The 15,581-nt window shown below is 48.9% G+C and overlaps 1 protein-coding gene across 1 annotated transcript in view; it reads right to left on the reverse strand.

Moving 5' to 3' along the window:
* The window catches only part of LOC115324994 (neprilysin-1-like), a 151,257-nt gene that overhangs the window by 24,473 nt on the left and 111,203 nt on the right, over positions 1-15,581 (reverse strand). Inside the window, exon 16 of the mRNA XM_029985690.2 lies at positions 6,035-6,165. Within this exon, the coding sequence (XP_029841550.2) occupies positions 6,035-6,165 (131 nt within the window). The remainder of the gene's footprint in view (positions 1-6,034; positions 6,166-15,581) is intronic.

Raw genomic sequence — 15,581 nt, forward strand, 5'->3', positions numbered from 1 at the left:
CATGTGTAGTGTAGGGAACATTTCAGGTCCGGCATATCAATAGTTTATTGTTTTCAACCAGGAAAACGCAATATCTGTAAACAACTCGTTACCAAGAAAGAAAACGAGAGCTCGCTGTTCGCTTTGACCAATAGACCGATCTCACCAACCGTCTGGAGCGTGCGTGACGCAGCCATAGTTGTACTTCACAGGAGGCAGCGGTGGTGCACGAGACGGCTCGTGATCGACACGCGCAAGCCTACAGTGGCGTTGACGTTTCGAGCGGAAAGACTGCAGTTCCCGCAATGCATTGCGCCAGAGCAGGCGTTGCGAACCTGGCGGTGAGGTGGGTGCATTACCTCAAACAGGTTCACACATCCGCGTTCCGAGCGACAGAAATGACAGGAACAGCATGAACGACATTGCACCGGAACGACTCTGTTCGCATTACAGAGCGTGACAGATAGCGCAATGAGTAGCTTTATCAAGCAATCATTAGTTCCGATTGTCCCGGTGTCATGCCGTTCGTGCTGTTTCCGTCGTTTCTGTAGCTCGGAACGCAGATGTGTGAACCAGCCTTTACGAGCCTCCTCTAATGTTACGCTTGAACGCCACGGAAAATCGGTCTTCCCGCCTTTTCGAGGTGTCGCTATGGGTCTATTTAAGTGATTTGTTCTGCACACAAGTGTCAGTGCAGGTTATGACTTTGTCAACATTGCGTGAAGCCTATTTCAATTGTAACATAAAATATTGAAGGTCTCTTCATGGTCCTTTGAAGTGTGCGTGCTTGCACGACATGAAATGTCACAGCTTTGCGACCGCAACACCTCACACGGGCACAATGTCCGTCCATATAAAAATTTAACCGGGCGGTGTTTTCAAATACAATATTTAACATTATTTCGCGCACTCAAGTCCCGAAAATTAGCAGCACATTCGGAAAGTTGAAGTTGAGTGGTATGTTTCTTTTTTTTTTTTTTTTATTTCGCGGAAATTATGACAAACGGTCTCTCTGGTCATTAAGTCGCACATTCACAAAAATATTATAATTTATGTTACATAATTACCAAACCCGCGGCGTTTCTGTGATCATCATATCGAAACAGATTCTTTGTCGATCGGTTTACAAGTATTCATTCAACGCAGTAGCACACTTCAACGACCCCCTGATCATCCTTGCCCTCTGCTACACCATTGTAAAATTTGATTTCGGGCTTGAATCGTCGCGACATGTGTTATAGGCCTTGAAGTGATAAAAAGTGTTTTAGAATTGTAATGTAAACAGTTGGTTGACAAATATATTATTTTTGTTTTACAAGAAATTCTTACCTCACTTTTAGTACCAATGCATTTAACCGTAATAACGTAAAAATGCAGCATGAGTAAATGACGGGCAAGGGGAGCACAGCGTCATGCACGAAGCCCGAGAAGCCCGGGCAATTGGCGCCTCACAGTCGCGTCCAGCCGGCGCGCGGGCAACTCGGCCGTGGCAGTGGCCCGTGGGGCAGGCGCCAGGACGTTGCGGCGCCGCCGTCACCTACTTCTTAGTGTAAGCACGCACACGGCACACGACGAATTCTACGAATCCCGATGAGCCAGTAAATTCGTTGGAGTGAGACACGTGACAGCGTCTCAAAGGCGTTCATTCTAGATTCCACTTGTCTCCATGCGACGCTCTTATTGGCCCACTGAGTCGTAGCTTCCACAGTTTGCTAAGTCATACTGAAACGGGCTTATTGGTGTGCCCATAGGCAACCAGCAACGCAGTTTGGCACAACACTTCGCGCCATCTAGCGGTTGCAAAATAAAACAAATCGGGTAGGCCAAGGCGGCACGGGTTGTGGACTGCAGGCAAGCGCATTTATATAAAAACCACGTGTGAGCGCGGCATTTCGGATCGGTGTGAGCCTTTTTGGAACAGTTTTTCGTAAAAGTAAGTCTCAACTTCACGTCTCTATGACCTCACCGGGTTCCTGTGACATCACGCTACTCCTGGAGTTTGCCCCCAAAATAAAAGTCGGTACTGCTAGACTGCCACTGTCGCGAAGGTGACACCAGCGTCAAACTTAAGCGCTTTCCTTTAAGGTCTTGCAAGGCGACACGACGACAAATTGGATTACTGCAGTGCGACGCATCATTAAGTGAATTTTACATTAATTCTTGAAGTGAACGAAACCAGAAGTGCAGGTTTGGAAAGTGGTCTGACAAACTCGTTCTGCAAACTACTCGGCAAATTAACATAATTATTCAAGTTGTTTTACGAGTCTCTGAGACAGCCACAAAGAGTACGGTAGAAAAAATCGGTCCCATTGTTGGGTCGCTGTGGTGTCGAGAATCAGGCGACCAGGTCTTCAAGCGTGATTCTCGTCGGCCCTTTCTGGCACTCGTAGTTGCAAGCGTGCATTTGGTTGCGACCGCGCGTGCTGTTCGGCACCCGCCGTCGCAACTAAAACCTACGAGTTTTCAAATTGTGGATTTTTGTAGAACAAACTTTTGTTTGTTTCGGTTACCAAATTTAATCCTAACTCTGGTAGCAAATGTGATGGCGTGCAGAGAAAAGGATGCAAATGTTTTTATTCGGAAAGTGCTCATGTGAAGCGTCAATATCCTTCACACACGTACACTAAGTTACCTGACGCCTTTTTACACCAGGCTTATGTACGGCATGCAGAGTTTGGTTCTAATTATCCACATTTTATTCTAGTGTCGTGGGGGTGTCGGGAGAAGAAGAAGACGGTCGAGGCGAGGCGCGTGCGGAAGAGGGCCAGCAAGGAAAGAGGAAGGACGTGCTGCACGAGGCTGGGACCGGGTAGGAACGATAGAGCCGTTCTGGCTGGTCTGGCCCATGGCGATCCCCGAAGCATTCCACCAGCGAGGTTTCGACCAGGATTGGCGGAAACGGCGAGCCCTGGCCATACCGGCCTAGGTTATGACGATCCAGGAGTGGTTCCGCAGCGAGACTCGGGCTGTGATAGCCCGGAACACCTAGCCTACACAGCGCTGGCGTGGGAAGGGCGATCCGCAGGCGTGGACACGGACTCCGCCTGCGAGCTATGAACGACGGGTGACAACTAGGGTCGGCGGGTCCGGACTACCGGCTCTCGAAAACGGGCAACCCTTCCATTCGCTACGTTCTTGTCGTGTTGTGTCACTTCCTGGGAGACGAGCGAACCACACATCGATGGGGCGGCGATTATTATAAACCGACCCCACAAGTGGTAAAGACAACTTAAACTGGTGTCCAAATGGCAACTCTAGAATATGCTTTAAAAACTTCATCCTATCAGCGCTCTGATGGTCTTAAAAAACCGCATAAAAGAACCAAGGACATGGCGTGCACGTGCACACGGGGACTGCCAAAAGTGGCGTCGGCGCCGCTCGCCACGGCCCGACGAGCAGATTGGCCGCCCCATTAAGGGATACCAGAGACCAGAGACAGCTTCGCTTGTGGCGCTGAAAGCAGCACTCTCGTGGCGCTGGCTGGCTATCATGCACTCGCGCCATCTTGCCCCGAACGACACGTAAAAGCATGATATCGCACACTGTGAAAGATGTCGCTCGAAGCTTTGATCGATCATGACGCCGCCTTTTTTGCACTTCCTGAGTGATGACTCATTTGTGTAAGGTACAGTGAGGTGCGCGGAAAGATGAAATTGTTTGTGCGACTGAGTGCTGCTAAGGATCATGTAAGTCACTCAATTTGAGTGACTCACATAATTTGAGTGACTCACGATTTGAGTGACTCAATTTTAGTGACTCAGCGCCATCAGTCCGTCGGCGTCTCGCCATCTGCCGTGAAACGAAGAGCGAACGCCGAGGAGAGGCAAAAGAGAACCCCCCCCCCTTCCCATGTCCCCTCTGCCCTCCATAGCTGGTTGAGACACTGCGGTGTGCGCTGCGAAGGAGGAGGCTGCAAGAACAAGCACCCCCCCCCCTCCTCCTCCTCCGCCCTCCACAGGACCCAGCGTGTTTATATGGCCGAGGAGCAGGCGAGCGACACCCAAACCAACCCTGAAGCCCGCGCAGTAGCTGCGATGCGAGAGTCTCTTCGCCCACTAAAAATGCCCGGGAGCTCACGTGACCAACCCAGCCAAGAAAATACCAGCGCTCATGGCTACTCATGATGGCCATGGTCATTAGACTTACGTCATCACGCAGACTAATGCAATCACCGGACTCATATTCACCCTCAGACTCACGTCCTGATTCAGGCTCATGCTCATGGACCTCGAAGTTCACAATCATACTCAAGAGATCTCAAAACTCACACTCATGAGTCCTCAGACCACACGCTCACACTCACGCTCATCAGTTTGCAGAACTCACATTCAAACTTATGAGTTCTCGGGACTTAAACTCCCACTCAAGAGTTTTCAGAACTCACGATCACACTCATGTTCAAACTCAGGCTCATTAGTTGGTAGGACTCACACACACACTCAAGAGTTCTTAGAACTCACGATCACACTCACAGTCAGACTCAAGCTCATGAGTTCTCACGACTTACGCTCACACTCACATTCATGAGTTCACGTAACTCACGATCACACTCACAATCAAACTCACACTTTTTTTAGACTCGCGGCCTCGCTCATGGTCACCTCAAATTTGACGGTGAGCGTGAGTGATCATGAGTGATCGCACTCATGAGTGAGAATGCCGAGGTATGGTCTCAATCAGACCGTTTCTTCTACTCAGTGGTCCTTTAACATAGACTTTAACAATCTTGCATGAATTCAATCTTCCTTAACCACAGCTCCTAATTCGGAACTGTCAATAATTCGAGCTCTTCTCTCGCTACCGTTGGTTCCGGTGTTCTGCAGGGATCTGTCTTAGGACCATAGTCATTCTTAATTTATGTTAACAATCGCCCACTTCACATCCCCTTACCTATCTGTTTACTTGCTGATGACTGTGTGATTTATTCGGAAATAATTGACCATATGACGGCTGTGTGCTTCAGTCTGATATTAACAGTATTGTCCAGTGGCGTGACATATTTTCTGAGCCTTAATTCTAACAATTGTAAATCGATGTGCGTACAGCTAGTCCTACGAAAATTTCAATTACCTTCCTAATTCAGCGAACTTAGAAGCTGTTACATTGTAACAATATTTAGACATGCACTAAACTTACAACTTCTACTGGAAAACTCATATTCAGTTCATGACGTACAATGCTAATTAGCATGTTAGGTTATCGTAGGTGTAATTTTTCACTAACGCCTGTTCCTTTCAAGTTAATTTTGCAGAGAACCCTAATTCGACCCAAATTAGAATATGCAGCATCAATCTGGGATCCTTGTCATGCCTTCCTCATTGATGCATTGAAAGCCATCCAAAACAGATCTGCTCTTTTCATGCTCTCTAATTATCACTACACAAGTAGTGCCATAAATATATCAAACCTTATTGCTCCCTCCTTTATTCTACGCCGGAAAATTAAAGTTTTCTCCTCATTTCACGAAATGTACTTTTATATTTCTATACTACGGAACAAATTAACTGTACGCCCAATTTAAGTTTCCCCTCGTCTTGCTCATCAACACAAGTCTGGCATCCCGAGCGCTAACACAAATTAAATTTCATTCATCCTTTGCTCCACGTACATTTCAACAATGGAATCACCTTCCCAGTTCGATTGCTTCCATAATTGACTTGGTGCTTTTTAAAATCTTTGTTACCTAATTGTTAACTAGCGTTAGTAACAGGCCCGCGTAGTCACTGGGATTATGGCTGCAAACGGAATAAACGTGCCTGGCCGCCGCCGATGCCGCAATCGCTGAGGAGCGCTCTGTTGCGTGGCCCTTCGCTATAGTTTCCGGCGGTCGTATCATTTCACGGCGACAGTTGGTCCGGTCCGGTCCGGTCCTGGTTCGCGACCAGGACCGACCATTTTCGTCTTGTGGGCAGTTGCCGTTCCCGGTCCAGTGCGACCGTGGCGGCAGACCGGAACAGCCCCCGAACACAACCAGCCGTTATGTGCAACTTCGATTGTTGAAGGAAAATCCACAATTATTGTATCCAACGATCAAGTATGTTAGGACGCCACTTACCGTCAAGTTCACTTCCTTTACGGTAACGTTGCTGTACTGGTCTATAAAGCATTGAGCTCTCTTTACAAATTCTTTCTCTGCGCTCTCGGTCCACCAGTTTCGCAGCTGTCCATCACCATCGAATTGACTTCCTGGTGGCAGAAGTGGACAGAGCAGAAACGTAAGCATTAAACTTTTATCTCATTTGTAGCTTAGCCCAACATTGCCGTACTAAAAAACAACTTGGACTTAATTGTGAGCTTAAAATATGTTTTTTTCTTCTACAGCTCCTTAAAATAGTACGGGCAGGAAACATGGAGATATCTTAATCGTCATAATTTCGATCTTTCCTTGTTAGCGTTTGCCATATTAAAAAAACGGGCAAAAGAGTCCAAACACCTACCTGAACTCTGCCCACTTCAGTTCCTTACCACACAATAATGTCTGTCTGCTATATTCACCTTTACCATGGCAGCGAAACCTGTCCTGAATAAACATGTATGCGAAAGCAGCTTCTGAATCGAGCAATGGCCGACCTAAGCTTTCGAAGACGGTCTGCGGCAATCAACGGGGCAATTCTTGCCGAAACCGGACGCACAGGTGCTGAGGCAGAACCTGAGAGCAGGACGCGCTCGTCTGGTCAGAACCAAGCGGCAAGCAAGTCCCTTGGGGCTGGCCAGACGCGAGTCGTTGCAAAGCGGCAGATGCGGCTGCCTTTGCAGTATCGCGTGCTAGTGTTCCGTTCGTTTTCAGAGGCTGCAAGACGCATTGGTGGTGATGCTTGCGCACGCTGAGCTTCACCATGTGGATTCAGCAGGGATGAGGTTTCAGTGGAAAGGTTACAGGAAAACCGTACCCAATAGGCGCACCATATACAGACGACCGTATCTTGTCTTCTATATTGGGCACGCGTAGTCTGTTTGGAAGCATAGATTGGAGACCCAGCTAGCGTTTTCGCGAACGCATTATCAGACGACATGCAGAACATGACGTCGGCTGTTGCAAGCTTCCCACTGCGTTCTCGTGTGCGTCTATCCAGCAGTCGCTTCGTTTTTTTAGTCACGGTGACTGTAGGTTAAAGTTGAGGCTTGGGCGAGTTGGTACATACTTCGGAAATTAAAAACAGCGCGGAAAGACGAGGACCAGACAAAGAAGTGACACGGACGTAGCGCTGACTTACAACTGAGTTTATTGAACGCAAACTCGCAATATTTATTTGCGGTGTCACGAACAAAAGAACATAAAAAATTCAGCCCATGTGATGTGTCACCAATAAAAAAAAGCAATGATAAAAAACATTGAAAAAACATTGAAAAAATAATAATGAAAAGCGCCATGACACAGCCGTACAGAGTATGTGCTAAAAATCTTGCAAGTCACGGAACCAGAAAATTCATCTCTTTGCCTGATAGGGCCACAGAAGGACTGCTTACACATGCTGCACCCAACCTCGCTATCTCAACAGCCTCTAGAATTTCCCGAGTAAGCTGGTCCCTATGACGCTTAACAACCTCACACCGTTGGAAGTCGGGAAGGCAACCACAGTCGCGGCAATGAATGCCCAGGTGACCAGACACGGTTGTGGAGACACTGTAAGCGTGCTCTCTCAACCTGTCGTTGAGACAGCGGCCCGTCTGGCCAACGTAGCGCCTGCCACACGTCAGAGGGAGAGAATAAACAACCCCCTCCGAACACGGGACGAAGCGATCTCGATGCCTCGTACTGCAGGCCGTGGCCGCCCTCGAAGAAGGGTTAACCGCTCTGCACAACCTGGACAGCTTGTCCGGGGCAGAGAATAAAACGTCGACGTCACACCTGCCAGCAATGCGTTTTAGGTTGTGGGACAGGCCGTGTACGTAGGGAATAACCACAAACTTTCTTCTTTCCCTCCCCTTTCTGTTGTTGGCCTCTTCTTCACTTCTCATAGGGCTGCTCTTGATATCTTTCAGCAAAGACTCGGCGACCGTTGTTAACACGTGAGAGGGAAACCCAGCATCTGCGAGGCGTTCAGTTTGCCTGTCAAAGCTATGTTTAATTTTATGATAACAAGACCTACGCAGCGCATGTGTATAGCGCATGTGTATAGCTTCCTCCAGAGATCATCCTACTCTTCGGCGGCTTCAAACCCTCGCAGGGGCACGGAGTCAGGATGTGCAAGGTCCTCAGTTCGGAATGGCATCGACAGGCCCGCTTCTACAAGGAGTGCCTTTTTCTCTTGCTTCAAGGCGCGACTTCCAACGGTCACGGAGGCAGGAGGTGGCGTGAGTACCGCGAACTCGCTGATGCTACTGCTGAGTTCCATTGGCGACGCATGCTTTCGGAGCTACGTGCTTCGGCTCCCAAGAGGGCTGCGCCAAGCAGGTCCACCGTCCACACGCTGGGTCAGGTCTCCCTGCCTGAGAGCATCCGTCGTGTTTTGGACCGGGGTCCAAAGTTTGCCGTGGAGCCGAAGAAATCGCGGGCGGAACTTCTGAGCCTCGTCCGGGATGTTGCCAGGAAAGTTCCGGAAGCGGAGGCTGAGAGGTGCGTCTCTGAGGGACTGGATGTGTTGACCAGACGCACGCCTGGCGCTAGCAAGATCCCGGTTAAGAAGGTGTCAACCTTTTTGAAAGATAACTCTTTGTCTTTATTAGCCTCAGATAAAGAAGGGGGGTTCCTTGTCCTTCCAGTTGACCTTTATAAATCCAAGGCACTTGTGGCTATTTCGTCTGTGTTCCTGCCTAAGGACAGCGTTTCCCTAACTAAACAAAAATCTGAGGCGAAAAAACTTTGTAAGAGGCTGAACCTCGAACAGCTGGTTAAGAAAATTGACGCTGGGAAACAGCTTAGTTTAGAGCTTTTCTTCGCAGCAAAGACGCACAAGGTAGATTGCCCTTTGCGTGTCATTGTTTCGGAGGCCGGTACTTGGCAGAAGTCGGTTGCCTTGTTCCTGCAAAAGAGTTTGAAGCTGTTTGAGATTCACGATCCTTTTCTCGTGAAGAGTTCCGATAATGTCATTTCTTTTCTTATAGACAACCAGCGCACTAGCTTTATGGCCTGTTCATTCGATATTAAGGATTTGTATTACTCCTTGCCACATAGTGGACTCCTTACCTGCATTCGTGACTGCATCGATGTGTTTGGTGTAGTTGCCTTTCAAAATGCTGCGGGAATTTCAGTTGAAGGCTTCATGGAACTCCTTGAGATGTATCTGAGGTCGACCTTTGCGACTTGGGAGGGTAACATCTATTTGCAACGGCAAGGGGTATGTATTGGTTCTTGCATTGCCCCCGTACTTAGCGACTTGTTGTTAGCGAGCCTTGACCGCATCATCTTTGATCGGCTTGGGGGAACCAAAGTTGCAAAGGTCTTCCGGTATGTAGATGATTTTCTGATTTTGTTTCATGCCGATGCCGCATCCTTTCTTTCGTCAATGACTGACGTTTTAGGCATTTTTAGTCATTGCCTTTCGCCACTTGTTCTGACTCATGAAGTGCCTGAGGCAGGATGCATCCGGTTTTTGGATTTGAATTTAACTATATGTCCAGGTCATCTTTGTTGGAGCTATGAACCCCGTGCTGGAAAGCCATTGTTGCCATTCGAGTCCGCTCACTCAAAAACTGTCAAGCGGGCGATAGCAGGGACTTGCTATACACATGCGCTGCGTAGGTCTTGTTATCATAAAATTAAACATAGCTTTGACAGGCAAACTGAACGCCTCGCAGATGCTGGGTTTCCCTCTCACGTGTTAACAACGGTCGCCGAGTCTTTGCTGAAAGATATCAAGAGCAGCCCTATGAGAAGTGAAGAAGAGGCCAACAACAGAAAGGGGAGGGAAAGAAGAAAGTTTGTGGTTATTCCCTACGTACACGGCCTGTCCCACAACCTAAAACGCATTGCTGGCAGGTGTGACGTCGACGTTTTATTCTCTGCCCCGGACAAGCTGTCCAGGTTGTGCAGAGCGGTTAACCCTTCTTCGAGGGCGGCCACGGCCTGCAGTACGAGGCATCGAGATCGCTTCGTCCCGTGTTCGGAGGGGGTTGTTTATTCTCTCCCTCTGACGTGTGGCAGGCGCTACGTTGGCCAGACGGGCCGCTGTCTCAACGACAGGTTGAGAGAGCACGCTTACAGTGTCTCCACAACCGTGTCTGGTCACCTGGGCATTCTTTGCCGCGACTGTGGTTGCCTTCCCGACTTCCAACGGTGTGAGGTTGTTAAGCGTCATAGGGACCAGCTTACTCGGGAAATTCTAGAGGCTGTTGAGATAGCGAGGTTGGGTGCAGCATGTGTAAGCAGTCCTTCTGTGGCCCTATCAGGCAAAGAGATGAATTTTCTGGTTCCGTGACTTGCAAGATTTTTAGCACATACTCTGTACGGCTGTGTCATGGCGCTTTTCATTATTATTTTTTCAATGTTTTTTCAATGTTTTTTATCATTGCTTTTTTTATTGGTGACACATCACATGGGCTGAGTTTTTTATGTTCTTTTGTTCGTGACACCGCAAATAAATATTGCGAGTTTGCGTTCAATAAACTCAGTTGTAAGTCAGCGCTACGTCCGTGTCACTTCTTTGTCTGGTCCTCGTCTTTCCGCGCTGTTTTTAATTTCCGAAGGTGACTGTAGGACATGGTATTTACCATTTGGACGAAGGCGGTGATTTGTGAAGACCAAGTGAGCGTTTTGACTCTTTTGCATTGCTTGTCAACGGGCGGAATGTGAAGAAAATGATTTTGAGGCAACGTTACTGTATACCGCGCGTAGGGACACACCCGAACGCGGTGATTGCTGAGAGGTAAAGACGTTTATTTGTGCGCTTTTGGTCGCAACTACAGTGGGCTGGCGGAGCTGCTCGTACCGTAATGCCTATAACGATTGCGCTGCCCACATCTCTCTTTTTTAATAAAATAAAACAAGTCTGGAGCTAAGGCTTTGCTCAGTCACACTCTATGTAGCGACGTGACTTGCGGGGGTGCTTCGAGCTTCTCCGTAGTTCCACGGGTTGGGGTCTCGAAGGCGTCGTCGTTGTGGGGCTGAGGAAAGCAAATATGCCCTCAGTTGCGACGAGGCTGTTGTATATTTTTACCACTTTTGACCACCTGAGACTGGGTGGAAGAAACACGACGACGTCTCAAAAATCGCTGCAGAGACGTCGTCGTGTTTCTTCCACCCAGTCTCAGGTGGTCAAAAATGGTAAACTTACACCAGCTCGCCTGCGCCCTAACTGTTTTTTCTGTTGTCTATCTTCGTTCGCCACTATATGGATCTGACTGCAAGGTCGCCTGTGACTATGACTGCTGCCGACCAGTGAGAGGTTGGACAATCGAACACGGAGACCGTCGACCCAGGGCGCAGACCTCCTAGATTTCTATACCTTGATTGCAGTAGGTCTGTTTGCCATTGCGCATATCCTTAAATCTTGCAGTCACCAGCTGGGGTGGCACTGTCTCAGGCTCTAAAACCTTGCGGTGCGTAGGCTGCAATGTCCTCTTCCTTCTTCCCATTAGACGCTGGACTGAGGACTGCTGGCCTCTTGGCATGTTCCTCCATTCCAGCAGGGCGCTGTAGAATTATGCCGTGTCGTAGGGAGTCTTGCTCAGAAGCTTCTTTGCCTCTTTGATGGCTCGCTCAGCCATTGCGTTTGAACGGGGGTAGCGTGGATTTGATGCAGCGTGGATGATGTCACAGCGCTCCATGAATTCGGCAAACATGTGGCTGTTAAACTGTGGCCCATTGGCACTGATCAGCTTGTTGGGAAGACCATGCGTAACGAAGACCTCTTCGCAGAACTTTATGATAGCATTTGCCGTTGTGTGTTTCAAGCGTCGAAGTTCGAAATAAAACGAATAAAAGACCACGATGATCACATACTCTTCTCCTGCTTGGTGGAAAAGGTCCATGCCAACTCTCTGCCAAGGCAGTTCTGGGCAGGGACTCAAACCGTAACCGTAACCGAAACCGAAAACCGTTTAGGAACGAAATTTTTTCTGTAACCGTAACCGGAACGAAACCGTTATTTGATATTTATAAAAACCGTAACCGTAACCGGAACCGTAAATTATTCACCGGTAACCGGTTTTAACCAATATTAACCGAAAAATAAACTATTAGTTTTTCTGAAGTATGACCTGGAGGAGGGATCTTAAATTGTTGTGGCCATTTGACAGAGTTACTGTCAGCGAGTGGTGCATCTGGTTACATATTTCCATTCAATCTGACTTTAGGATTAAGAATACTCAGATTGAATTAGTGGTCGAGCTTATAATTAAAAAAATTCTATATTTCTAAATCTGCCACACTCCTACATCGCTACATGTATTCAGTACGTGTCGCTTTCAGTGTATTAACTAATAAGTTCGAATTCTCAGATGTCCATCCAACTCGGTTCTATCAAAACCACCGATGTTCCTGACATGCAGTAGCCAGTATAAAGAAACGAGGTAAATTGACCATCATGCAGAGCTGGCGGAAAAGAAAACCTGGGCCCGTTTGCTCGAAGCGCTAACCGCGGCTAAAGTTAGCAGCAGTACCTAGGAGAGAGAGTTTGAAATCACGTGACTGGCGGCTGGGATGCCGGGAAGCATGGCGGCGCCCCGGTGCGTGAGCGCCGCTCGCTTTGTAACTAATATGTCGTTGTAGCTGCACTATCGGGCGCGTTAGTCAGCAACGAATGGTGCAGGAGGCTTTCGCTTTGCCTTACCTCGCTTAAATCGCAAAGCACGAGCAATGACTTCGCGGCATTTGTTGCATAGTCTTTCGATTCTCGCCTTTCTAAGCCTAAATGAACGCGATAAGTGTCGGCATGGCAACGTCTTTGGAAAGCGGATTGCCTTGACTCAATCGACCGGATATTAATAGTACACAAAAGAAGACCAGCGTCCCGCCCCGACAGACCTTTTTCTAAATTACCCAAGCATCGAGAAGAACGCTGGAAGTGTAATTCTATGATCCGCGCTCGCTGTTCTTCCTCTTATAAAAGATTCGAAGTAAATAATCATTATAAGACTTGGACGAACGCGCGTGCAAGGCAAAATTTGTTTTAGACTTTTTCCTTTAGAACGATAGGCCCGTAGCTCACAAGTTTTGAGCAGCGCTGTAGGCGAGCAAAATAGAATATTTGGCTCGCGCTTCGAACATGCATCAATACGCTTCCCCACTAGAGTTTTTTCTACTCAGTTCCATTCTAAGTTCCAGCGTAGCAGAGGCTACAAGAGCGAGCTGCGAGCTTTCCGCGTCCCTGCCAAGCACGCGCGCTCGTGCAGTGCGAGCATCGTTCAGGATGACGCGCTTTTCCGAGTAGCTTCGGCTTCACTATCACGTAAAGTGAAATATACGTGCTCGCGGAAGCTGTGAAAGAAAGCAAATATGAAAGGAATGTTTAATGAACGCTGCGGCCGCAGGCAGCATAATTCTGTTCTTTTTTTTTAACTTTTTTTAGACGTTTTGTTAGCGCACATCTACAGATGCTGACAGCGGCTTGTATTCGAACGTGGCACGTGCAAAATCGAACGTTACAGCGCCACACGGATGATGCAGCCAGCAAAACTTGGTCGCGTCTTGCGTAAGTCTTCCGGACGCGCTCGCGCCCCCTGCCCAGAGCAACGGGTATATTACTACTGCATACGCCAGCACGCGCAATGCCTGCAACTACACTCGTAGCATGCACCTCGGTGCTTGGGAAATTTGTGTGCTATCAATACAAGGCCGATTGAGTCAAGGCAATCCACTTTCCAAAGACGTTTCCATGCATGCCGACAATTATCGTGTTCATTTAGGCTTAAGAATGGCCAGAATCGAAATATTATCTAAAAAATGCGGCGAGGTCATTGCTCATGCTTTGCGATTTAAGTGAGGTAAGGCAAAGCGAAAGCCTCCTGCACCATTAGTTACTGACTAACGCGCGCGATATTGCAGCTACAACGACATATTTGTTCCGAAGCGAGCGGCGCTCACTTTGCGGGGCACCGCCATGTTTTCCCGCATCCCTACCGATCCCTGTCACATGATCTCAGAATCCCTCTCCTAGTTACTGCGGCTAACTTTAACCGCGGTTAGCGCTTCGAGCAAACGGGCCCTAAAGCCCCTGTATCCTGGGAAAAGTGGCGCCTTCATTGTTGTGGAAACGCGCGAGACACGTTCAGCGCGCCACTTCTGGAAAGAACATGGCGTCTGAAATCTAGCTCAGTGCTGCGCTGTGCCGCCATGACCTTCCCAAGGGATGCAAGTTGCACGTGCCTCGTGCATCGACGCACTTTGCGCTACTTTTGAAACATGAAGGGGCTTTAATGGGCCCTGCTGTTCACTAATAATGTTTATGTTGTTCATTTAGTGCGAAACGTATCGCGAGTGACGATTTTGAAACAACACAGAAAGAAAAAAAAAAGTCAGGGGTTTGACATTGGCGTTTTGTATTATATATACAATATATATATATATATATGCTCGGGCTGAGAGTGGTGGAAGGAGCGAGGAAACGTCAGAAGGGTGTCCGAGTTTTTTTCTTTTCCTTCCCGCGCCGAGACCCTTCTTCAAACCGAGTGGCACCCGCCACCTAAAGCCCCTTCATGTTTCAAAAGTAGCGCAATGTTCGTCGATGCACAAGGCACGTGCAACGTGCAGCCCTTGGGAAGATCATGGCGGCACAGCGCAACACTTAGCTATTTCAGACTGCATGAATTTCCCAGAAGTAGCGCGTCGCACGTGCCTCGAGCATTTAACTACAATGAACGGCGCCACTTTTCCCAGGATAGAGGGGCTTTACCGTCGCCGGCACTGCCACGCCTCTCAGCTTCTCAACATGACAAAAGAAAAAGCCAAGGAGAAGGATGCCTCCTCGTCAAACGCGCCAACGCGCCACCCTCGTCCAACAGACATGGGATGCAATTTCTGCCTTCTTCGCCTGAACCTTGGGAGCTGCCCTGCTTCCAATCGTCGATGGCCTGGCCAATCTCGCCCCACACGGCCAGCAGTCTCAACAGTCTCTCTCGCAAAACTGTAAACGCGAGCTATTCGAACGTCGGCACGGTGAGCTCGAACATTCACAGACGCGCCGAGAGATCGCTTCCAGCATCGCCGGAGGCCTCCCCCTGCCACCGCCGGAGGTATGGCTTCTACGAGAATCATTTCTACCAGAGCCACCAGCGCAATCCAACTACCTCTGATAGAGCCCCCACCACCCATGCCGGAGCGAGGGTCCGTCATGCCTACGACATTCTGAGCGACCTCGCCCAGGACACCATAAGTTTCTCCACGAGAGATGTCCATGAGATCAGGCATCTCCCCCGCCATCGGTTCTACTGGGATGACATGCTCCCCGAACACCAGCACCTCATTTTCGATAGACTGGAACTCTTCCACGTCGTCGCGAGAGGGAACTGTAGGACGGCAGTCCTATCCCAGACGTCGAGGATTCGAGTCTGAGGTTTTCAGAGAGCTCCCCGACCAGCTACCCAACCAGCCTCGACGCGGACGCCACACGCCTCGTGCTCCCGCGCACACCAGCTACCGCCCAGACACCAAGTCGAAGAGGCCCCCTAATCGTGAGTCCGGCAGCTACGCTGAGTCTTCGAAACCCACCAGTGCCGTCATCGAC

This window comes from Ixodes scapularis, unplaced genomic scaffold (genome assembly GCF_016920785.2).
Source record: "Ixodes scapularis isolate PalLabHiFi unplaced genomic scaffold, ASM1692078v2 PGA_scaffold12__126_contigs__length_90152505, whole genome shotgun sequence".
NCBI classification, from domain to species: domain Eukaryota; kingdom Metazoa; phylum Arthropoda; class Arachnida; order Ixodida; family Ixodidae; genus Ixodes; species Ixodes scapularis.